The sequence below is a fragment of the Mastigoproctus giganteus genome, chromosome 12 (genome assembly GCF_048544385.1).
Source record: "Mastigoproctus giganteus isolate SK-2022 chromosome 12, ASM4854438v1, whole genome shotgun sequence".
Lineage (NCBI taxonomy): Eukaryota > Metazoa > Arthropoda > Arachnida > Uropygi > Thelyphonidae > Mastigoproctus > Mastigoproctus giganteus.
Window position 1 is genome coordinate 46,235,853 of NC_143586.1, and position 21,842 is coordinate 46,257,694.

At 36.3% G+C, this 21,842-nt stretch overlaps 1 protein-coding gene across 1 annotated transcript in view; it reads left to right on the plus strand.

The window, feature by feature from the left end:
- The window catches only part of lace (serine palmitoyltransferase long chain base subunit), an 84,522-nt gene that overhangs the window by 12,319 nt on the left and 50,361 nt on the right, over positions 1 to 21,842 (plus strand). Inside the window, exons 2-4 of the mRNA XM_090385756.1 lie at positions 11,069 to 11,254; positions 15,872 to 16,023; positions 18,410 to 18,555. Coding sequence (XP_090241882.1) covers positions 11,069 to 11,254; positions 15,872 to 16,023; positions 18,410 to 18,555 — 484 coding nt within the window. The remainder of the gene's footprint in view (positions 1 to 11,068; positions 11,255 to 15,871; positions 16,024 to 18,409; positions 18,556 to 21,842) is intronic.

The following is a 21,842-nucleotide window of genomic DNA, read 5'->3' on the forward strand; positions in this document are numbered from 1 at the left end:
GGAGTCCCACAGGGTTCGGTGTTGGGTCCACTGTTGTTTTGTATATTTATCAATGATATTGATGAAGGTATATCAGGCTTAGTGTCGAAGTTTGCAGATGATACAAAGGTTGGCGGCAGGGTTGTTAATGACAGTAATGGCAGTGTGCTACTGCAACAGGATCTAGATAATTTGGGCAGATGGGCTAAGAATTGGCAACTGAAGTTTAACCTTGACAAATGCAAAGTACTGCATATGGGTAGAAATAACCCCAGAGAAACATACCAACTGTGTGGTACTACACTTAAGGTGGTAGAAAATGAAAAAGACCTGGGAGTAATTGTGCAGTCAGACAGGCTGCCAGGGCAGGTCATGGGGTTTTGTCAATGATAAAAAGGAATTTTGCTAGCGGGGAAAAGGAGGTGATTGTCCCTCTGTATAAGGCGATGGTCAGGCCATGCCTTGAGTACTGCGTACAGGTCTGGAGGCCTCATTTTAGGAAGGATGTAGATTTACTTGATCATGTACAGAGAAGGGCAACAAGATTGGTGAGGGGAATGAAGGAATCCTCTTACCAAGAGAGGCTTAAGTTCTGCAAATTGCAGTGGCTGGAGACTAGGCACCTGCGCGGTGATCTGATTGAGATGTATAAGGCCTTGAATGGGTTGAGCACACTGAATTCTGATGGGATCCTTCCACTTGTTCAGATTACGAACCTAAGGGGGCATAAATTCAAATTAAGAAAGGACAGATGTAGAATAGATGTGCGGAAATTTGCCTTTAGCCAGCGGGTGGTTAATTGCTGGAACAAACTTCCATCTGTCGTTGTGGAAGTTGATAGGTTGAATAAATTTAAGGCGGAACTGGACAGGCATTTGAAGGGAATGGTGTGTTTTTTTTTTTTTTTTTTTGGCTGATGCTGCATAAGCTCATACACTTGCTTTCTTGCATCACATGCCACTACTACTACTGCTGCTGTATGTTTAAATGGGAAACTTTGACATTGCCAAACCATTCCTTTTTGCCTGTTTAATACTGTACTGATAATTGGTTTCTCTTTAAATAACACCCAATGTGTAGTCTGAGCAAGAGGAAGGATTCCATCAGCATTGAGCTTATTCAATCCACTCAAGACATTAAACACCTAAATTAGATCACCTAGTTTGTTCCAACAGTCAGCCACCTACTGGCTGAAGGCAAACTTCTGCACATCTGTCCTGAAATGATCCATCCTCAATTTGAATTTATGCCCCCTCATGTGTATAGTCTGAGCAAAAGGAAGATTCCATTAGCATTGGACTTGCTCAATCCATTAAAAGCGCTCAATACCTCAATCAGATAACCTTGCAGGTGCTTAGTCTCCAGATGCTGCAATTTGCAGAATTGAAGCTTTTCTTGGTAAGATAAATTTTTGTTTCCTTCACCAATCTTATTGCCCTTCTGCACCTGTTCCAGCAAATCTGCATCCTTCCTAAATTGAGGCCTCTAGACCTGTATGCACTACTCATGATGCAGCCTGATTTCAGTATACAGTGAAACTTCTCCTAACGGACACCTCTCTACAACGGACATTTTCAAATTCCCCAACTCACCTCTATTGGTTTTAACGTGTTTGCAGCTTCTGTCTAGTGGACATTCTCTGTAACGGACGCCGACAGGCAATCTGTACTGTTTCGTTTAGATTAGCACTTAATTTGATCTCCCCATAACGGACAGCGGGCGTGCTTACGGCCCTTTTTCTAGGAACTTTTCTTCCACGTATTGCCTCAATCGTGTGTTTATTTTCTATTTCTGATTCTCTGAATTTTATCAAAATTTACGTCGCGATTCTAAACCCTTTTTCAAGAATTTTAAGGCACGTGTAAAACTTCTGATGAATTCGGTGTGTGCAGGGGGGGGGGGGAATATGGTCGGCCTTTCGTCTTTTCAGTTTCAGTTTTCAGTTTTGTTCAGTGTCGTGTGAAGTGCACAATGTCTTCTCGTAAACATTTAACTTTAAAAGATAAAGTCGAACTCATTAATGCTTATGATTGGCAAAAAAATAGTGTTCGCAATCTCGCTGCAAAATTCAAAATCGGGAAGTTACATCCTAAAGAAAAAAAATGAACTGCTCAAACAATTTTGGCAACACGGAAATGATCAGGTTCAAAAATCATTCCCGAAAACTGTTGGACTTCAAATTTGTCGCGCACGTGCTAAAAAAATTCCCATTAATGGGCCTATTATTAGGGAAAAAGCTTTGGAGGTTGCGAAATCTATGGGAGTAAATGAGTTCAAAGCTTCTGTGGGATGGCTTGACAAGTTCAAAACTCGGCATAAAATTTCTTGGAAAACCGTAAGTGGTGAAGGTGGATCTGTTGATACTGGGGTTGTAACAGAGTGGACCGTCAAATTGGAAGATTTATGTCGTGATTTTGAAGCTAAGGATATTTACAACTGTGACGAAACAGGGTTGTTTTTTTTAAAGCTCTTCCTGAAAAAACAGAGTCTAAAAAACGAAAAGTGCCAGGGCGGAAAAATTTCTAAGGAACGCTTGACTGTACTATTGTGTACAAATATGCTGGGAGACTTTGAAGAACCTCTTGTTATAGGAAAACCACAAAATCCTCGTTGTTTCAAGGGCATAAAGTTGAATCTTTTGGATGTTGACTGGAAGTCTAATAAAAAAGCGTGGATGACACGAGATATGAGCGAATGGATAAGTCAATTTAACCAAAACATGATTCATCAAAACAGAAAAATTATTCTTTTCATGGATAATGCTGGATCTCACCCGCACATTGAATTGTCCAACATTCAAATCATTTTTCTGCCACCAAACACATCTGCAGAGAGTCAACCCTTGGATCAAGGGATAATAAAAAAATTTAAACTTCACTACAGAAAACGTGTTTTAAGACATCTCATTGCAAACATGAACGATGTAACATGTGCGAGTGACCTTGCAAAGAAAATCAGCATCCTAGATGCGATTCAATGGATTTCCTCTTCAGTAAACGCAATTAGAAAACAAACTGTCGTGAACTGTTTTGTAAATTCTGACTTCTCAAACACAAAAATTGAAGTTGTGAACAGCAATGTGGAGCACCAAGAAGAACAAGAACTTCAACATCTATTGATAATGTACGATACTTCAGCTACAAGTGACCCTGGCTACAAAGATATAGACTCAAACCTCACTACAGAAGATGGTGCTCTAGATATCAACGACATTATCATTGGTATTTTTCAAGAAGTTCCTCATGAGGATGAAGAAATGGAAGGAGGTCATTCTGTCGAAGAACATATTAACGACGAACCACCGATGAAAATAGAAGAAGCGCTCATACAAATCAATCGTTTAAAAATGTTTTTCGCCACTGAAGAAGATACTGAAGGACTTTCAATGGTTTCTTCACTCCAAACAAATGTTGAAAACAAAATTATCAGCCGGAAGAACGTGCAGAAGAAAATAAGTGATTACTGTATGCATTTTTCTTAAGATAAAGTCATAATATGCATAGAACAATTGTATGTATATTATTTACAAAAATATTGTGCAAAATCTGTATTTAATTTAATTTTACATTAAACGTTTAACGATTTTCTTTATCTCTTGTGTATGTAATTGTATATTATTTACAAAAATATTGTTCAAAATCTGTATATACAAAGGGTACTAGGAAAGTTTTGCAATACAGCTTTGTTTATTTAATTTTTTCAAAGTAATTTCCTCTACATTCAATACACCTCTCCATCCTCCGAAACCAATCTTTAAACCAGTTCTGCCAAGTTTCACCAGGGAGTAAAGCACACTCGTTGTCCCAAGCCCGTAGAAGGTCCTCATAACTGGAAAACCGCCTCCCTTTTAGCTTCATTTTCACATGCGGAAACAGTGCAAAGTCGCAGAGAGCAAGGTCTGAACTGTAGGGAGGGTGCTCGAGAAGTTTCAGTCCTGTCATGGTCAAATATTCGGTGCAGGCTTTGGCGCGGTGAGCTGGAGCATTATCGTGATGGAGGTACCAGGTGTCCATTCTTGACTTTGGCCTCAGGTTCTTCATAGATCCAATGACTTTAGGCAGGCATTGTTCAGTATACCACTTAGCTGTGACTGTCTTCTGCATGTCCAAAACGACACGTTCCACAATTCCACTCGATTTGAAAAATACAGCTATCATTTTCTTCTTTACAGATCGGGATTTTCTGACAATTACGGGTGTGTCGTCATCATCAAAGACCCAAACTTTGTTTTGAGCCTTTCGGCAGATCGTAATAGTACAGCCAAGTCTCGTCACCTGTCACAATGTTGTTCACATACCGAGATTGTCCCTTATCAAACTTTTTTAACATCTCCCGGCACCAAGTCACACGTCGTGTCATCTGCTCTTCAGTCAGTTGATGCGGTACCCAGAGAGAACAAAGTTTCTTCACGTGCAAATGATCTTGCAGAATCGAACGAATTGCTGGTGCATTTAGGCCCAAAGTATCCTCTATCTGTTGGTAGGTCACTCGCCTGTTTTCGTCAAGCATTTTCCTCACAGCAGTAACGTTTTCCTCTGTAACTGACGTTCGTGGCCTTCCCAGCCTCTCAGAATCCTCCAGAGTGAAATTTCCCCTTTGGAATTCTCTATACCACCTGAATATCATTGTATGATGTGGACAATCATCATCTAGTGCAAGAGTCATTTCTTCTAAGCACTGGTCTATGGTTAAACCACGCACGAAATTATACCGCAAAACTGTCCTTATCTCATTTTGTGACCACGATGCCATCGCAAGCACTTTACACTCTCACTACTAATGAATAACTGAGCCCATCGACTTGGCACGGCGGCTACTATGCATGTATGAACATGTCTCAACATGCAGCAACAAGCAGCTTCCTGTGATTCATTGTTGCGTCATATTGCAAAACTTTCCTAGTACCCTTTGTATTTTAATTTAATTTTACATTAAACGTGTAACGATTTTTCTTTCTTTCTTTTTTTTTTTCTCCCTCAGACTTCTTGTTAGCGGACACTTCTCTCTAACGGACACATTTTCGTTCCCCATGGCTGTCCGTTAAAGGGAAGTTTCACTGTATATAATCTATACAGACTCTTTGAGTGCAGTGACGGACCTCTGTGACAATTTTCACTCTTCACATCCACTTGTAAAACAAATAAGATATCAAATATTGCAACTCGATAACAATAAATAGACTGGCATATTCTGCTGGATACTTGGGCATGCTGGAATACCAGGAAATGAATGTGCAGATAAAGCAGCAAGAACCCCCCCCCCCCCCCTGTGATAACAATCACATCCAGATTCCTTATACAGGCTATAAACCAATCATATGCTGAGTATACAATGAAAAATAGGCAAAAATTTGGTATAACCAGTTATATAGCAAATTAAGAAGCATAAAACAGAATCCACAGTTATGGAAATCCAGTTTCCAATCAAACAGACACGAAGAGGTTGTGCTGGCCAGAGCACATATTTGTCATACTCGCCTTACGCATCTCCATTTATTGCTAGGAAATGATCTTCTCTGCTTTCACTGCAGTTTATTAACTGTAAAACATATTCTCGTGGAGTTCACTCATTATCAGTCTGCCAGATCCACATCATTTGACACCCTCTCTAATTTACAGGAGTGTCTTCAACTTAGTCTTATTATTGGGGACAGCTCCAATTTAATTGGTTTTTTTCCAGTTAAATTGGAAAAACTGATTAATATATATATATATATATGCTCTTCTAAATCTATTTTAATAATGTGTACTGTTCACTCCACAGGATTAGGTGCAACATGGCCATAGTAGCCCTTGAACCAAAAAAAAAAAAAAAAAAAAAAAACATTTCAACAACAGCAACAATGATGTGGCCTAATCATTGCCTTGTACAGTGGGATAATCACCTCCTTATCCCTGCCAGCAAAGTTCCTGTATATCATTGACAATATACTATGAGCTATCCTGGCAGCATGTCTGCACTGCTCAGAGGACTTCATGTCCACGCTGTCTCTTCTGCAAGGAATGCATGCATTGCAGGATTGAGTGAGTGAGAGAGAAATCTTTATTGCAACTAGATGAATACAATATAAAATATGGGTAACGTTGCACTTGTCTGTCATGGCCAAAAAGTTTTCGTTTGTGTTGTGTCTTTTATGTCTTTAGTTGAATGCATATATGGAACTGGAAAGTTGCTGGAGAGGCCTTCATCCTGCAGTGGATTGAAAATGGCTGATGATGATTACTTATGTGGCCATCACTAGAGTTCAAGTTTCCCTATTCTTTGGCAAGCAAATAACGCCTGAATTACTTGGACTCCCACCAGTCAGCTAACAGAAGAGAGGCTTCAAGGTTATATGCTAGCCAATCTGGATGTTTTCTAGAATATTACCAGTAGAACAAGGCCTACAAAAACAATTTTAAAGCTGTACCTTTGAATGTAAAGAATATCTTATCTCATCATGAGCACATCATAACCTCAAAAGACATAACCCATACTGCATGGCAGAAGAGATGGGGAGATGGAGTCTATTCTAAAGACATACATGGCATTTCTCATTTGTAGCTTCCATTAATCTTCCATTACTTATGTGCTAATGCAGCAGTTCCCAAACTACTAAGATTTACAGACCCCCTTCAAAAATCAAAACAAGTTTGCAGACCCCCCCATATATATATATATATATATATTGTGTGTGTGTGTGTGTGTGTGTGTGCCAATGAGCCAAAACATTATGACCTAATATGATGTTGGGCTTTCCATGTGCAGCCAAAACAGCTCGTACTTGGTGAGGCATGGACGCTACAAGATTTTTAAATGTGTCTTGTGGTATTTGGTACCAACACTTAACCAGCAGATCCTTTACCTCCTGTAAGGTCCGTGGTTGAGACGCCACAGATCGGAGTTGCTGTTCCAACACTAACTTTCAGTGTTTCATGGCACATTATCCTGCTGAAAAACGGCACTGCCAAAGGGGAAGACCGTTGCCACGAAAGGGTGTTCCTGGTCAGCAATGATGTTTAGGTAGGTGGTAGATGTCAGAGTGCCCAACACGAATGATTGGACCCAGGGTGTCCCAGCAGAACATCGCCGAAAGCATGACACTGCCGCCCGGCTTGTTTTCGTCCCACAGTGCATCCAGGCACCATCACTTCTCCAGGTAAACAACGCACACGTGCCCTCCCGTCCACATGGTGCAACAGGAAACGTGATTCATCAGACTAGATGACCTTCTTCCAATCACTCAAGGTCCAGTTTTGATGCTCGTGTGCCCATTGTAGGCGCTGTTGCTGGTGAACTGCGGTTAGCATGGGCATTCGGAGCGGCCTGCGGCTACACAGCCCCATTTTCAGCAGGGTTTGATATTCTGTATTGTGACACATTACTCTTGTCATCAGCATTCCAATTACAGGTGAGTTGCGCCACAGTTGCTCTTCTGTTGTCATGTACCATCCTGGAGAGCCTTTGCTCACCTCAAGCATCGATAAGCTGTGGTCGTCCAACACCTCACCGGCGGTTCGTGGGTTTCCCCTTCTCAGACAACTTTCAGCTGACCACGAGCACCCCACCAGCCATGCCGTTTCAGATATGCTCTAACCCAGTTGTCTGGTCATTGCAATTTGACTTTGTCAAACTCGCTTAAGTCCACTGCCTTTCCCATCTGAAGAACAAGAGTAACACTGATTAACAGAGCTCAGTATCAGGTGTTTTTTATACCGTGTACTGACACGCGCTGTAGTTCACCTGCAGTTGCTTTGATTTGCATAACGACTCGCTGGTCATAATGTTTTTGCTCATTGGTGTATATGTATGAACACTGGATTTTCTGAAAAGAAAATTCAAAGTTTTATGTATGAAACGACTCAACTTTATTCTTATTTTTATACAGATATATAATAATAGCTTTATTTATCATCAATTTGCTATACATAGAACAAATGATTTGAAATATGTATACAATTATATATACTAATTGTATTGAAGGTATATAATGTTCTCTAATGAAATTCGTTGCGATTCTATCTGTATATTTTTAAGAAAATAAACATATATTACTTGATATCTTCTGAATGTTTCGCAGACCCTCTGGAACTGGTCTATGGACCCCCAGCAAACCCCAGTTAGGGAAATGCTGCCCTAATGGAACAAATATACTTGTTGTGTTTGTGAGATACCTTTTTTTTTTTTAATTATGAAAATTTAATTTTTATCTTTTTTTTAACTGAATTGAAAAACAGGGTTCTGTTAATTAAATAAATTATCTTTATTGCTGCTAAGTATGAGACACAGCACTAGAAACAATAATACTCATGTCGACATGGCCAGGAGTTTTACATTTAGGCAGACTATGATAAATGTGATTAAATAAATTAGTGAAAAAGGTAAAAGTTACATAAGAAATTAGTTGCACGGTATGAAAATGCATATAAAATAAATAGGAAAATATAAAGAGAACAAAATATGAACATCCTTGCACATTACAACTGAAAAAATGGCAGGGAAGGTGAATCAAACCAAATATTTTGATCTGACAAGCAACAGATGAAAAAACAATCTTTGTTGCAGTTCAAAATCGTAGCAATAGGTGATGGGTATGGCTGATTTCATCATTTGGTAATCTGGCACAGTTTAAACCACACGATTAGGAAAGAGTTATTCCAGTTGAACAGATGCAATCCACTCTAGGAGAATGCTACAATATTTCTTATCAGTAGCCACCTTCACAGGTTAATTCCAAGATGCAGGAGTGCCTGTACTTTTGGATGGACTGCCTAATCAGGTAAGAAATGATCACAAAGTTTCAGACGATTGTATTTCAGGATTAGTGTGGGGTTAGACCTCAAGGATGGTGGAGGGTTGTGCCGCTGACAGAAATCTCAGATGTTTGGGCATTTATCACTCCTGTGAAAATTTTTAACTGGATAAACTGGTTCGTAGATATTTGGGTAGTGGTTGCAGCATCATTGATATGGAGTAAATGTTGTTTCATTCTCTGGCATAAGGTGATAAATTGCTTATGGAGGTATTCTGTGTGAGCATTAAATCTCTACTTTAGATTGAAATAGATACTGAGGTCCTGGCTGACAACTGGGATGGTTTTCTAAACTCAATTACAAAATATTGTAGGACTAAATAATGATAAAGAATGTTTTTATCATATTCCTTAGAACTTTCAAATTACTCATCCCCAAATTTAAATACAGATACTCACCTTTCATCTGAAGATGCAAAATGAATGGCATCAGCTTGGGGGATGAGTAACTTGAAAGTTCTATAACGTATTATATCAGTATATTGAAATGAAAACAGAAAATATGGTGGGGTAAGGTACATGACTGGATTTGATTTAATTTCCATATTTAATATTTCCATTCCCATATTTAAAAAAAATAACAGAAATTTAAAAAGTTGTGTTTATCAGACCCAAATTAGTAGCAGAGGGCTAAGCAAAGTGGTGGTAATGCATCAAGTGATGAGAGGCGTCTACCACCTAATATTGCCTAATGTCACAAATGGTTAGTTGTTCCTATTAGTTCTGTGAAGTAACATCTTTACACAGTTCATATATGAATAAATGTTTTTCTATCCTAAAATTTTGGTTTTTATCCTGAAAATTTACACCTGGCCATAGTACACATGTACTTCACAGGCAAAAAATGTTTTTCAAAGGGTATGGTAGGGTGATTATGGAATAGCCAAATTGCTGGGTCTCTCCACACTGATATTCATGCAATTAGCATTTTGTTTGTGGCTGCTGTCCTTGCAAACTGTGTGAAAGCAGTCTAGTTTAAATTCAGGTTGGATTGGTGAGAAACATTTTTTTTTATGGTTTGGTTAATCAATCTTGGGTGGTGGATATCTGATTTTATCTGTTTTTTTTTTTGTTTTCTTTTCAACCAATAACCTCAAGTTTTCCCTCCCACATTTACAAGTGAACTAACTGGCATAGCATTATAAGCTTTTTTTTTAAATTTTTTATTATGGTGTATTGACAGATTAAACCAGAGTCTTCCAAAAAATACATGTGTCAAAAATAATTTGACACCCTGGCCAGAATGTTGTAATTATTCAATTTCCTATGTTGCTCCTTATTTCTAAGTTTATGATAAATGCAGCTTAACAGTGCATAGTTTACTTGTTTCTGATCCAAAAGATTAAACAAAAATGAGAGAGAGAGAGAGGGGGGGGGGTGGTTTCAAGAGCAAAAGCTTAACAAAGGTGATCATAAATTGACTGGGTCAGTTATTAGTGTTCAAAGAGAAAGAATGTGTCTTACCGACTGCCAAGTATGAAGCATGCTGATATGATGCCAAAATGTGGCAGCACTCTTTGGACCTTAAGGCATCCCCTTTGGAAAACCCTGGAATAGTCCATAATGTGCTAAATCATTGAGTAGCAGAATCACTGTACTAAATGGTGCTCCTGGTTGGGGGTCACTAATTGACACCACTGTTGAGGAGCACTTTGAAATAATACTGTGACACATCAACATTTTATGCAGCTGCTCAGCTAGATTACCATTAAAACTAGCACCACAACCAACCACAAAATATGAGCAGTTTATAGGAACTGTGTGCCTTCAGCTGCTTTTGTTCTTATTCTGAACAGTCAAATTAAAGCAAAACTTCAGATACCAAGTATGTTTCTATTTTCATTCATTTAGTTACTTGTTAAAATAAAAAATATTTTAAGAGCAATATAACTTAATTTATGCCGTGCAAATTGAATAGTGATGAGGTGTAAGATTTTGTTTATAAAAAAGGTTAATTTTTTTTAAAACTTAATAGTATATGATAATCACTTTTAATGTTAATTCGGTTAAACCAAATAAACATTAAAATAAAATTGCAGAGTTAAAAACTTTGATCCATTAACATAACTTGAAATTATGCCTTTTACTCCCCCACTTGAAACTCAGGTGCATTTGTACTTGCTGCACATATAGATAATGTCCCTGAACACCCATGTTTTTTGTTTGTCCATGTATTAAAGTGTGTATGGGAAGAGAAAATAAGTAATTAACTAGTATATACATAGTTATTTCTTTAATTATAACACTTTAAGTGCGCTTAAAATACTTGATCTGATAACTTAGTTTGTGTCTCTATAGGTTGAGCAAAATGGATCTTGTGAACAACTTTCACTGTGTCAAGAAGAAGTTGAGGACACATCTTTATTTATGGCACTTGTTACCTATCTTACTTATGCTATATTGATTGCCATGGGTCACTTACGAGACTTGCTCTGCAAACTTGGGTTTGAGAAAACTCCTACTGCTGTAGAAAAAAATAGAGAAGTAAGTATAAGTTAACTATAGTATATATGATAGCCATAGTCCCAATGCAGTGCACATGCAGTAGATCACCTAGTGAGTAATGTTGCAAGCTGACAAACAGCATTATCATTATTCCTTGTTATAGACAAAATTTGGATTTTAAATTTTGTCTATAACAAGGTCTATTTCATCTGAAAAAAAATTGTTTGTCCTGAAAATATATTCTGTATGTTTAGTTTCAAGATGTTTCAGTTTATTTGGTTTCATGCTGGTTGCAGTTAAAACTTTCATGCAAAGTAAACACTGTGGTCTTTTCTCTCCATTAACAGCAATCCTTGTAAATCCAAATGACAAATATGTTAAATTGTACTTTCTGAATTTAGGCTTCTTGCTTTCTATTTCTCTACTACCACTACCTAAACTCCCATTATCTTTGCTTGTACCAACTTCAGTAGCTGCAGTTGATTTTCTCTTAAAACCAGCAAGCACTTTTCTTTCTCAAAGGGATAAAATTAGCTCCAAATAATATTTAAAAAATGCAGATTCTCTGAAAAATATATAAAAATTAATATAACCTATAATGTTTTATTTATCATTTTTAATATAATTTTTTTATCCTATTAAATATAATTTATCATTTTTAATTTAATAGAAATAGAACTCCAGTCAAATTTTTACCATATGTAATTATTGCATACTTACCAAAATGAATGACAGTTTACTACACTGAAATATATTACATGCTACTACCACATCACGCTTGTGGTAAGAATCATAACACATGGAAGTGGCAAACAAACTAATAGATGGCAGCACATGAGTGATGTTAAAAATTGGGAAATTCCAGTGAATTTCTTCTGTTGGTACAGATAGTATTTTTGAAGTTAAGTTCATCTGACGACATTTTTTAGATATTTAATTTTTTAATAAATTATTATTAAAATTATTAAACCCTTGCTTTGCACCCCCACTCCCCTTGAAAAGATCTCACCCCCCATTAGGGAGGCTTATAACAGTCTGCTGTTATAAGACTATTTAATCCTCCTCTTATCCACAGCACTCAGTACCATAGTTTCAAGAAACTTGATAAATAAATTATCCATTTACACTTCTGAATGGGACGGGATCACAGGAGTTTACAATATTTTGTGGTACACATTTTAACTCACAGTATGAATTAATGTGTACTGGCACACTAATCATTCAGATATAATCATGCCTTTGATTTAGGATTAGCATAAAAAATAAATAAATAAAATAAAAAGTTGCCCTGATGTTCTGTAACAGACTACCTAATTTAAAGCTTCCTTGTTTTCACCCTTTCTCTCAGTCAAAATTTTCTTGCTTATTTCTCTTAATATAACTTCTAAATACAGGAATACCTTGCGTAGCGCTGTTTCAATCAGCACTAGTTTCGCTATATCGTGGTTTACAAATTGAAAAAAAAAAAAAAAAAAACTGCGTTTACGCACCAATACATTTGATATGTATGTATGTATTATAATGCCAGCACGTAGGCCAGTGCATTATGGATTTGAAGCCACGCCGACTGTTGTTGCAACTCCCATTATATATGGACTCTGCTAGCATTCATACATTAGTAAACACTAGATTCCGAGCGGTGAGGTCGTTGACTGTGCGTAAGCTGTACAAATATTTTTTGCTGTGTATTTTCATTAAAGATTATTTTTTAAAAACGTTACACCTTTATATGCAAATATGAGTGGAAAGAAGAAATGTAATGGCACCAAGTGTTCTTCTAAACGTAAATGGTTGACACTAGATGATAAACTAGAAATTATAAAACAATATGAAAATGGTGCATCATATGCTAAGATAGCTCAGGACAAGAATATGAATGAATCATCGGTATGAACACTTCTAAAGAATAAAGATAAAATAAAAGAACATGGAATAGCAACAGCGTCTTATATGTCAAAAATGATTGTTAAAAATCGTAGCTCTGAAATGGATAATATGGAACGTCTGTTAATGTTATGGATTGAAGACTGTAACCAGAAAAGAATTCCGTTAAGTCAGATGGCGATTCAAGCTAAAGCAAGCAGTCTCTATTCACTACTAACAAAAGAAAATGGCAAGGAAGAGGAAAGTTTTTGTGCAAGCCGTGGTTGGTTTTACAGGTTTAAAAAACGTATGGGGTTCCACAATGTTCGACTTAGTGGTGAGAGTGCCAGTGCTGACAATGAAGCAGCTGCAAGAATTTTGTGTGCATCAATTTATAGTAAACAAACACCTATATATTTTTGCAACTCGATCCATATAATCAAATTTTCGGAATGCATTACATTAAAATACATGCTAATAATACCTCAATCAGCGCGTTTTCGCATAGCGTGGTATTTTTTTGGCACGAATTAACCGCACTATGTGAGGTATTCCTGTATTAAGAAATATCCTGACTTTTAATAAAACTATGATATACAGTGGAATCTCGTTAATACAAAGTTCAAGGGACCTAAATTTTCACATTTTGTAATAACGAGGTCCCCTAAAAGTGTCAAAAGAATAATAATAATATCAAAAATAAAATAATAAAAATAAAATAAAATAAAAGAAAAGCCTTGTCTAACAATACAGTAATAGGAATAACATTTTTTTAAAGATTTTATTTTATTTGTAAGATAAACTAAGAGAAAAGCAATATTAACAGAAATGAAAATATTGTACAATATATATTTTGATATATACAATATTTTAGTATCACAGTAAAAAGAATTACAATTTTAATATAAAACGTGACATGCAAACCATTAACTTTTTAATAAATTGATCTATTTTAAAGAAAGCATCCAATGTTGTTTGCAACATTGGATGCTTTCTTTAAAATAGTCCTATTTTTTATCCTATATACATTTTTAACTACAGCACAGATGTTATCAAATGCAATAGTTGTTTCTGAAATGCTTTAAGGGCTTAAGCCTCATGCTGTTACTTATTACTTATTCTTATTCATGTTACTTATTCATGTCCTTCTCAGCAGATACCCCACCCCAGACGGCATCATTTCGGGGCTATTTGGCCCTTCTTTGGTGGGTGGGTTATTCTCAGCATATCCTACTGGTGGTATTGGAGGGTAAAAACAACAGATGTATATTTGTCAGCTTAAGTGTCTCGGCAGAATGTACCGAGACACTTGAGCTATCTAAGCGTTCCAAAATGTTCCTTTTTTCTGAAGCCATTCTTCTGTCCAATTTTGATAACCAAGACTTGACTGTATTTTGACTGTAAGCCAAGCACTTCTATTGGCCTCATAATCACAGGGAAGTTGGTTAACTGCTTTAAAACATCTTGGCTTGGAAAACTTACCAATCACAATTGGGCGTAGTTTTGTACTGCCACCTGAATTGCAGCAGAACAGAACAGTGAGTCTTTGTTTTCTTAATTTTACACTACGACAAGACTCTCCTCGAACAGCAAATGTTTTGTTTGGCAGCAAATTATAAAATAAACCTGTCTCGTCAAGATTAAAAATATCCTTTGCCCCATTTTTCCAAGGATGGACCGTATAGAACACAACCATTCTATAGCCTTTTCTTTGTCGGCTAATCCAGACTCACTGCAAACATTTCGTGAAACCAAGTTATTCCTGTCTTTAAATCTTTGGAGCCAGCCACTGCTGCATTTGAAGTCACTAATTCCACGTTGCTGAGCTAGATAATTTGCCTTTTCTTGCAAAATCAGACCTGATATTGGCAAATTAGATGCACGTATTTGTTGGTACCACTCGAAAAGTTTTGTTTCAAGCTCCTCATGTTTTGCACCATGAATTCGTTTCCTGTTTTTCATCACTGCTCCAGTGTCACGCACTTCAAGTCTTTTTCGGTTTTTCAGTATTGTAGATAAAGTAGGTAAAGGGATGTTGTATTCCTTTGCAATGTCTATTTTGCTTCTTTCCATCCTATCAGTCTCTTGTATAATTTTTAGTTTAATTTCCAGGCTTGATTCTGTCAGTCTATGTTTTGTCACCATAACACTGCTAGATAAGATTTAATATAAACAAATTTTAAATTAATTTAAAGACACAAATTCCAATAAAAATCAGCTCAGATAAAATGGCACAAAAAATAGATTGTTGTATATGATAGCAAAGACTCTTTGAACTGATAATTGCAACTGACCTTATTCCTGTGGAGAGTGAGGGAGTGCATGTAAACAACTTAGAAAAACTTTTTATTCCTTTCTTAATTTAACAACTCATCCTTCAGAAAGATGTTTTTCAGAGTGCACTTGACGTTGTAGCTACCATAAACTGCTTTTGTTTACACAAAACTAATTTCTAACGTCAGTGCCATCCTTTGGGAAGTAGAGAGCCAGCCTTGGGGTCAATAATTGGATCACTCTGCCAAGATTTGTATTAAACATACAAAATGACAATATTTATTTCTCACGGGGAGAAAAAGAACTTTGTAATACATTTTAACCGAATTTTGTAATAAATGAATATATTTACATAGAAAAGCCTATCCTTTCGCAGGGGAATGGTATGTGCTTCATATAAATGAATACTTTGTATAAACCAAGTTTGTATTAATGAGATTTTACTGTAGTAGCATTTTGTGAAATTATGTAATCTATTCTGGATTATTTTATTCACAGTAATCCTTGTTTATTTTTCAGGATTATGTTCCCCTGTATCGAAGCTTTGAAAGTTTCTATACTCGTAATATTTATCGACGCATATGTGATTGTTTTAATCAGCCAATATGTAGCATTCCCGGGGCTGAAATTGAGATCATGGAAAGAGTTTCAAAAGATAATCATAATTTTACGTATGTACAAGTTTTTCTCATAATTATATGAATAAAAGTGAACAAATGTGGAGTATCATTTCCGAAAATATTTTCATAGTGAGTTCTTCATTTTTACCTATTCAGGCTCTTTTCCAGTTGAAAGCTAAATGTGCAGCAACTCTATTTTTGCTTGATTATTGACAGTGGTAAAGTTTGACAGCTGAGATGAATTTTATTCCTATCAGCTGTCAAACTATCAAAGCTATTTATATAAAGGAGTTGTAGTTCATATATATTCATATATATATGTTTATTCATATATAAACATGTATACTAACTTGCTTTTGTTATACATTCTAGTATATCATATGCATTTTTCTCATGTTTCAGAGTGGTTTATATTGGATAATTCATTATTTCTTTTTTTCATTACTAAAATGTAGTGTTAATGTTTAGTTTATACTAATGTACAAGTTAGTGCAATTGCATCATTTCAGTACATAGCCAACTGCTTAAGTAGTTATAAATTAGCATCATTAAGTATATCTCATATTGTGAATACCTTCACAACAAGTTTCCATGATATTGCACTACCTCGAATAAGTATTCACTTCACCAAAGGAGAAGATTGTTGTTACTTATTCTCTGTGGATACCATTTCGTACCTTATTGTCTCCTCATCAGTGGGTGGGCAGGTACCCTGGTTTTGCAATGATGACAACTCAGTTTCAAAGTATAAATCAACAATATGAGAGATGCCTGATGGTGTGGAGTAATTTAGATTATGATATGGTTTAGGGCTAAAGCCTCAGGTTATGTAAAAAGTTTAACTATAAGTTAGTGCAATTGCATCATTTCAGTACAAAAGCCAACTGTTTAAGTAGTTATAAAGTAGTTGTACTAAAATGATGCAATTGCACTAACTTGTACATTAGTTAAACTCTTTAAATAACCTGAGACTTTAGCCCTAAACCATATCATGTTTAGTTTATATTAATGCTATTTGTGATATACACTTAGTGATCACTGAATTATGATCACATCCATAATGAACTATGCCAGTACAAAAAGTCGAACAGCTTTGTATACTAGAGCTGGTAATTTGCATCTGGTTATGCAAGTCAAAATGATAAAGTATCAGTTATGGGATGTAGTAAAGATATAATGGAGTTTCATCAAAAATGCATGATTGTGGGAGCTTATTTGTCGTATGCTTCCATATCAGAAATGCATCTTGTCAGTTGCTCATGGCTCACCGTGGTTAAGGTTTACCAAGAATGTTGTCAAATGGGTCAAACCACCTCCTGCTGACAGAACTGTAAAGAATTAAGCAAGATGAATGTTTTTGGTGAGCAAAGGGTGCAGCACATTGTATGAGCTCAATGGCCGGTCAGTTGATAACTGTGCGACAGTTGACATTACAGAACTATATCAGGAATGCAAGAACGATACCCCAAGTGATGATGCACCACATGTACAGTTTTAGACACTGTTGTTAATTCCTTAGAAGAAAGATATCAGCAATTCAAAAGCCACGATGGTTATTTTGAATTTCTTCATAATCTTTGCAAATTGCATTATATAAAAGTGAAGGTCTTAAAAACTATGTTGACAGTTTGGAAACATTTAACTGGTAAAAACTTTCAACTCTCTAGGATTATCTGATGAATTCATAGCTGTTAGAAATGGTTTGCCCCCAGCGCTGAAATATTTAAAAGTTTATTTATTCAAGTAACTTAAAATCATCTTACATAAATTCATGCAGATTCACGTATTCCACTTAGAACCTGTGTCTGTAGTAAGTGGTGGAAGATAATTTTCTAGGTTAAAATTAATTAAAGATATCTAAGGTAGCCTCAAATATTGCATGATCATTGCCACACTCAAAGGATTTGTGAGATGGGAAGCAGGAGTAATCTACAGTGTGGGCAGGTGAATAAGGCAGACCTAAATTTTCAGTTGCACATTGGGATATCATTCATATGACAGTATGTAAATTGTTTTCAGCTCACTTTTTTTTCCCCTTGATATCTGCATTCATATCGAACAGAAAATTGGAATAATATAACCCATTGGTGATGGTGCCCAAAAAGCACCCAATTTATAGTAGATATCACACAATTGCTTGACAGGTTGAATAATCAACCACCTTACCAGATCTGATGAATAACATTTAGTATACATTATTAATATGAGCTATATTCACTGCACATAATTAAATTATGTGCAGTGAATATAGTTGAAATTTGAAAATGCAGATTTTTAGAACAATTCATTTGTGTGCATGTACTCATGAGAGAAAGAAAGACGTGACAAAAGTATAATTTTAAACTATTTTTCAGAAAACAGCATAGGAATAATGAATGAAACATGTTTATGTTTAGCTATATGATCAGCATAGTCATTTCTGATTTGTCTGTTGTAGGATGACCGGAAGAAAAATAAAAGCTATAAACCTTGGTTCCTACAACTATCTAGGATTTGCTGAAAACAAGGGTGCATGTTCTGATGCAGTAGAAGTTTCAATCCGAAAGTATGGTTTGGGAATATGTAGCACTCGTCATGAGTTGGGTAAGTAGTTGATTTTTTTCTTTAAACGTTTGTGAAGTTAGAGAAAATTTGAATCAAAACAGGTGGAGAGAATACAGTTGATAGTTGTGTAACTATTGTTTTGTTTTGCAAAAGACAAATAACCCCAAATGACTCCCAACATTCAACATGAGTTAAACTGAACTCTATGCATGTTTGTCCCCACACACACCCACCCACCCACCCATCCCTCTATTTCTGCCATCACACAAGTTATTATTAAAGCAAAAATACAAATCAAGAATAATAGACAAAACAAATGGAAAAAAAAGTTCATAATTCCCAAATGAATGACAGTCATATTTATTGTTGTTCAGTTGGGTTCAATATATTTAGTCATACAGAATTTTTGTATTGCTAAATTAATTGTTATTATCTACTTTTCTTGGATAACCTATACCTATATAAATTCTTAATGGGCAACACATTTCCCACAAAGCATTTTTATAAATCTCTGCACATCTTCTTAGACACATGAAAGAGAAGATTCCTTCCAGTGATTTTATTGATATGAATGAATGTTGATAGATTAATTAATAACCAGCATTAAGCAGCACTCCCCCAGTCCTTGAAACTTACTCAAGTCAGGGCAACTTGAGTAGGCTTCAAGGGTTGAATTCAATATGGTAGGGGAAGAAAGTGATTTGGCACTTATAGTACAAGCAGCTGTGAAGTTTTGTGTGTGGTACAGATAGGCAATGAGGAGCCCTGCTTACAAGGAACTGCTTGAAAAACATCATCAACGGTACATATTGTTGTGTTGATGATTTATCAAGCAGCTGCTTAGAGATAGCAGCATTAAAAATCTACTGTTAAGGGCGGTTGTGAGACCACACTTGGAATACAATACTCAGGTATGGAGGTCTCACTTAAAAAAATTATATTGAACTGCTTGAAAAGGTCCAAGATTGGGCAGTATGATTTGGTGTTTGACTAATGTATGTATGCCCATGTAAGAAAAGACTTTGAACATGTGGGATGTAGAGCTTAGGATTTTTTTTTTTTTTTTTGGAAACTCTAAACATGATAGGTATTAGAACCTATAGTACTTAGTACCTTGCATGGGTTTATGGCTGAGAAGACAAGATATTTGATATGAGACTTGAATTTGTATAGATTGTAGTATTTTGGAAATACATATGATATACATATGAAAGAAGTTTGTTTAAAGTAGAAGGAATAAATGAGGAAGAGGAAAAGTTGATTTTGTGAGTTTGCAGTTGTACAGTGAATGGATGCTGACTGGTTGTGATGTGTTCAGACTGGTTTGGAAGAGAGTGGAGGAATTACAGATGGCAATTTAGAAGAACAGGGCCCATAGAAGTATCTATAGAAAAGGCATAAATCAGAAACATAACATCTATGAGAAAGAGTGGAGAAATTTTGTAAGAGACTGGCCATTTATTAACCTTTGTCCTCTTTTTAATTGAATCTAGAGGCTTGAGAGAGGTTTTATAAATTATCACAGGACACAGAAACCTACAATGCAAGGAAAAGCAGAAAAATTCTTTGCTTATGTTAACACTAGAAGGAAAGGGATGAACCACATTTGACCACTGGATATGAATGGCATAACTATTGATAACCTTGTTCAGGTTGTTGAAAAATCGGATAAATTTTTGCATCCACATTCATGCATGAAGCATCTTAGGAATATGGATTTCGGAAGTATGCCAAATTATAACTGGAAAATAAATGATTTTGTGATAACTGAGAAGACAGTGGAAGAGAAATTGTTGGAGCTTAAAGTAAATAAGGAAAAATAGGTAAGCAAGCCTTTGGATATAATTATGAGAGCATTCTTGGATTCAGGAGAGGTCCTTACAGATTGGAGATGTTCAAATGGTTCTCCAGTTCACAAAGGTGGATCAAAGGGTGGAATGAGTAATTACAGACCTTTAAGCTTGACTTCTGTTCCTGGGAAAATAATGGAGTCACTGGTTAGAGAAGTAGTGCAGGACCATCTAGACAGGAATTCAGTTATATGGAAATCACAGTATGGATTTGTTAATGGGCAATCTTGTCCTACTAATCTAATGATGTAGTAACAAAGGAACTGGATACAAAAAATAATTATTTTGACATTGTGTGTTTAGATTTCTTTAATGCTTTTGATACTCTTCCACAAGGAAGGCTGCTGTATAAATTGGACAATGTGGCATTGAAGGCAAGTTACTGCATAATAAAGGGATGTTTGGGATGGCAGAAGACAAAGGGTGGTTATGAATGGGTGCTGCTTTTCTTGGAATAATGTTATTATTGGAGTTCCTATGGGTTTACTGCAGGACCCCTTGCTGGTTTCAGTATTTATTAATGATATTGATGAAGACATCAAATGTGTTGTCTAAGTTTGCAGATGATACAAAAGTCTCATCTGCAGACTGTCATCTGTAATCAAATCTGCAACAAGGCCTAGAAAAATTGAACAGGTGGACTGAGGTGTCTCAGCTGAGATTTAATATTGATAAATGCATGTAGGCAGTAGTAATTCCAGAATAGCATACCAATTGGCTGGTATCACACTCAACGTGGTGGAGAACAGAAGAGACCTGGGATAATTGTAAAGTCTATCGTGAGGTTCTCTGAGGAGTGTAGACAGGCTACCAGAATAGCTCATAGGGTTCTGCTAATGATATACTGTAATTTTGCTAGCAGTGACAAGAAGTTATTATTGTATTGTATAAGGAAGTGATTAGGCTACATCTTGATTACTGCATACATGCAGGCACCTCCGTAGCCAAGTGGGCAGGAGCAGCAGTGCGTAGCACATGCTTCTTGGTTAGACCGGGGTTCGAGCCCGTGATCACCAAATACGGAGGATGTGGAACGGTCAGGGAATGACCACAGCATATCCCCGAAGCAATATGGCTTTAGTTGCTAATGCTCCTAAAAACCAAATAACAACTGAATACATGTCTAGAGGTGTCCTTTTAAGTAGGCTGGATCTATTTTTTTTGAACAGATGCAGAGAAGAGCAACTATTCAGCAACACAAAAGGGCACTCTTACCAAGAAGACTTTAGTTCTTCAAATTGGAGTGCCCAAAAACAAAACACCTGTGAGTAGACCTGATTGAGGTGTTTAAGCCTTTAAATGGGTTGAGTAAACTAAGTATAGTTGTTATCCTTACTCTTTCTCAAGAAACATATTAAGGGGATATAAATTTAAATTTAAAAAGTGTGGCTGCAGCATAGATGGGTGAAATTTGCTTTCAGTCTGAGAGTAATTGGAACAAACTTTTAGCTGCTATTGTTGAAGTGAGTAGTTTGA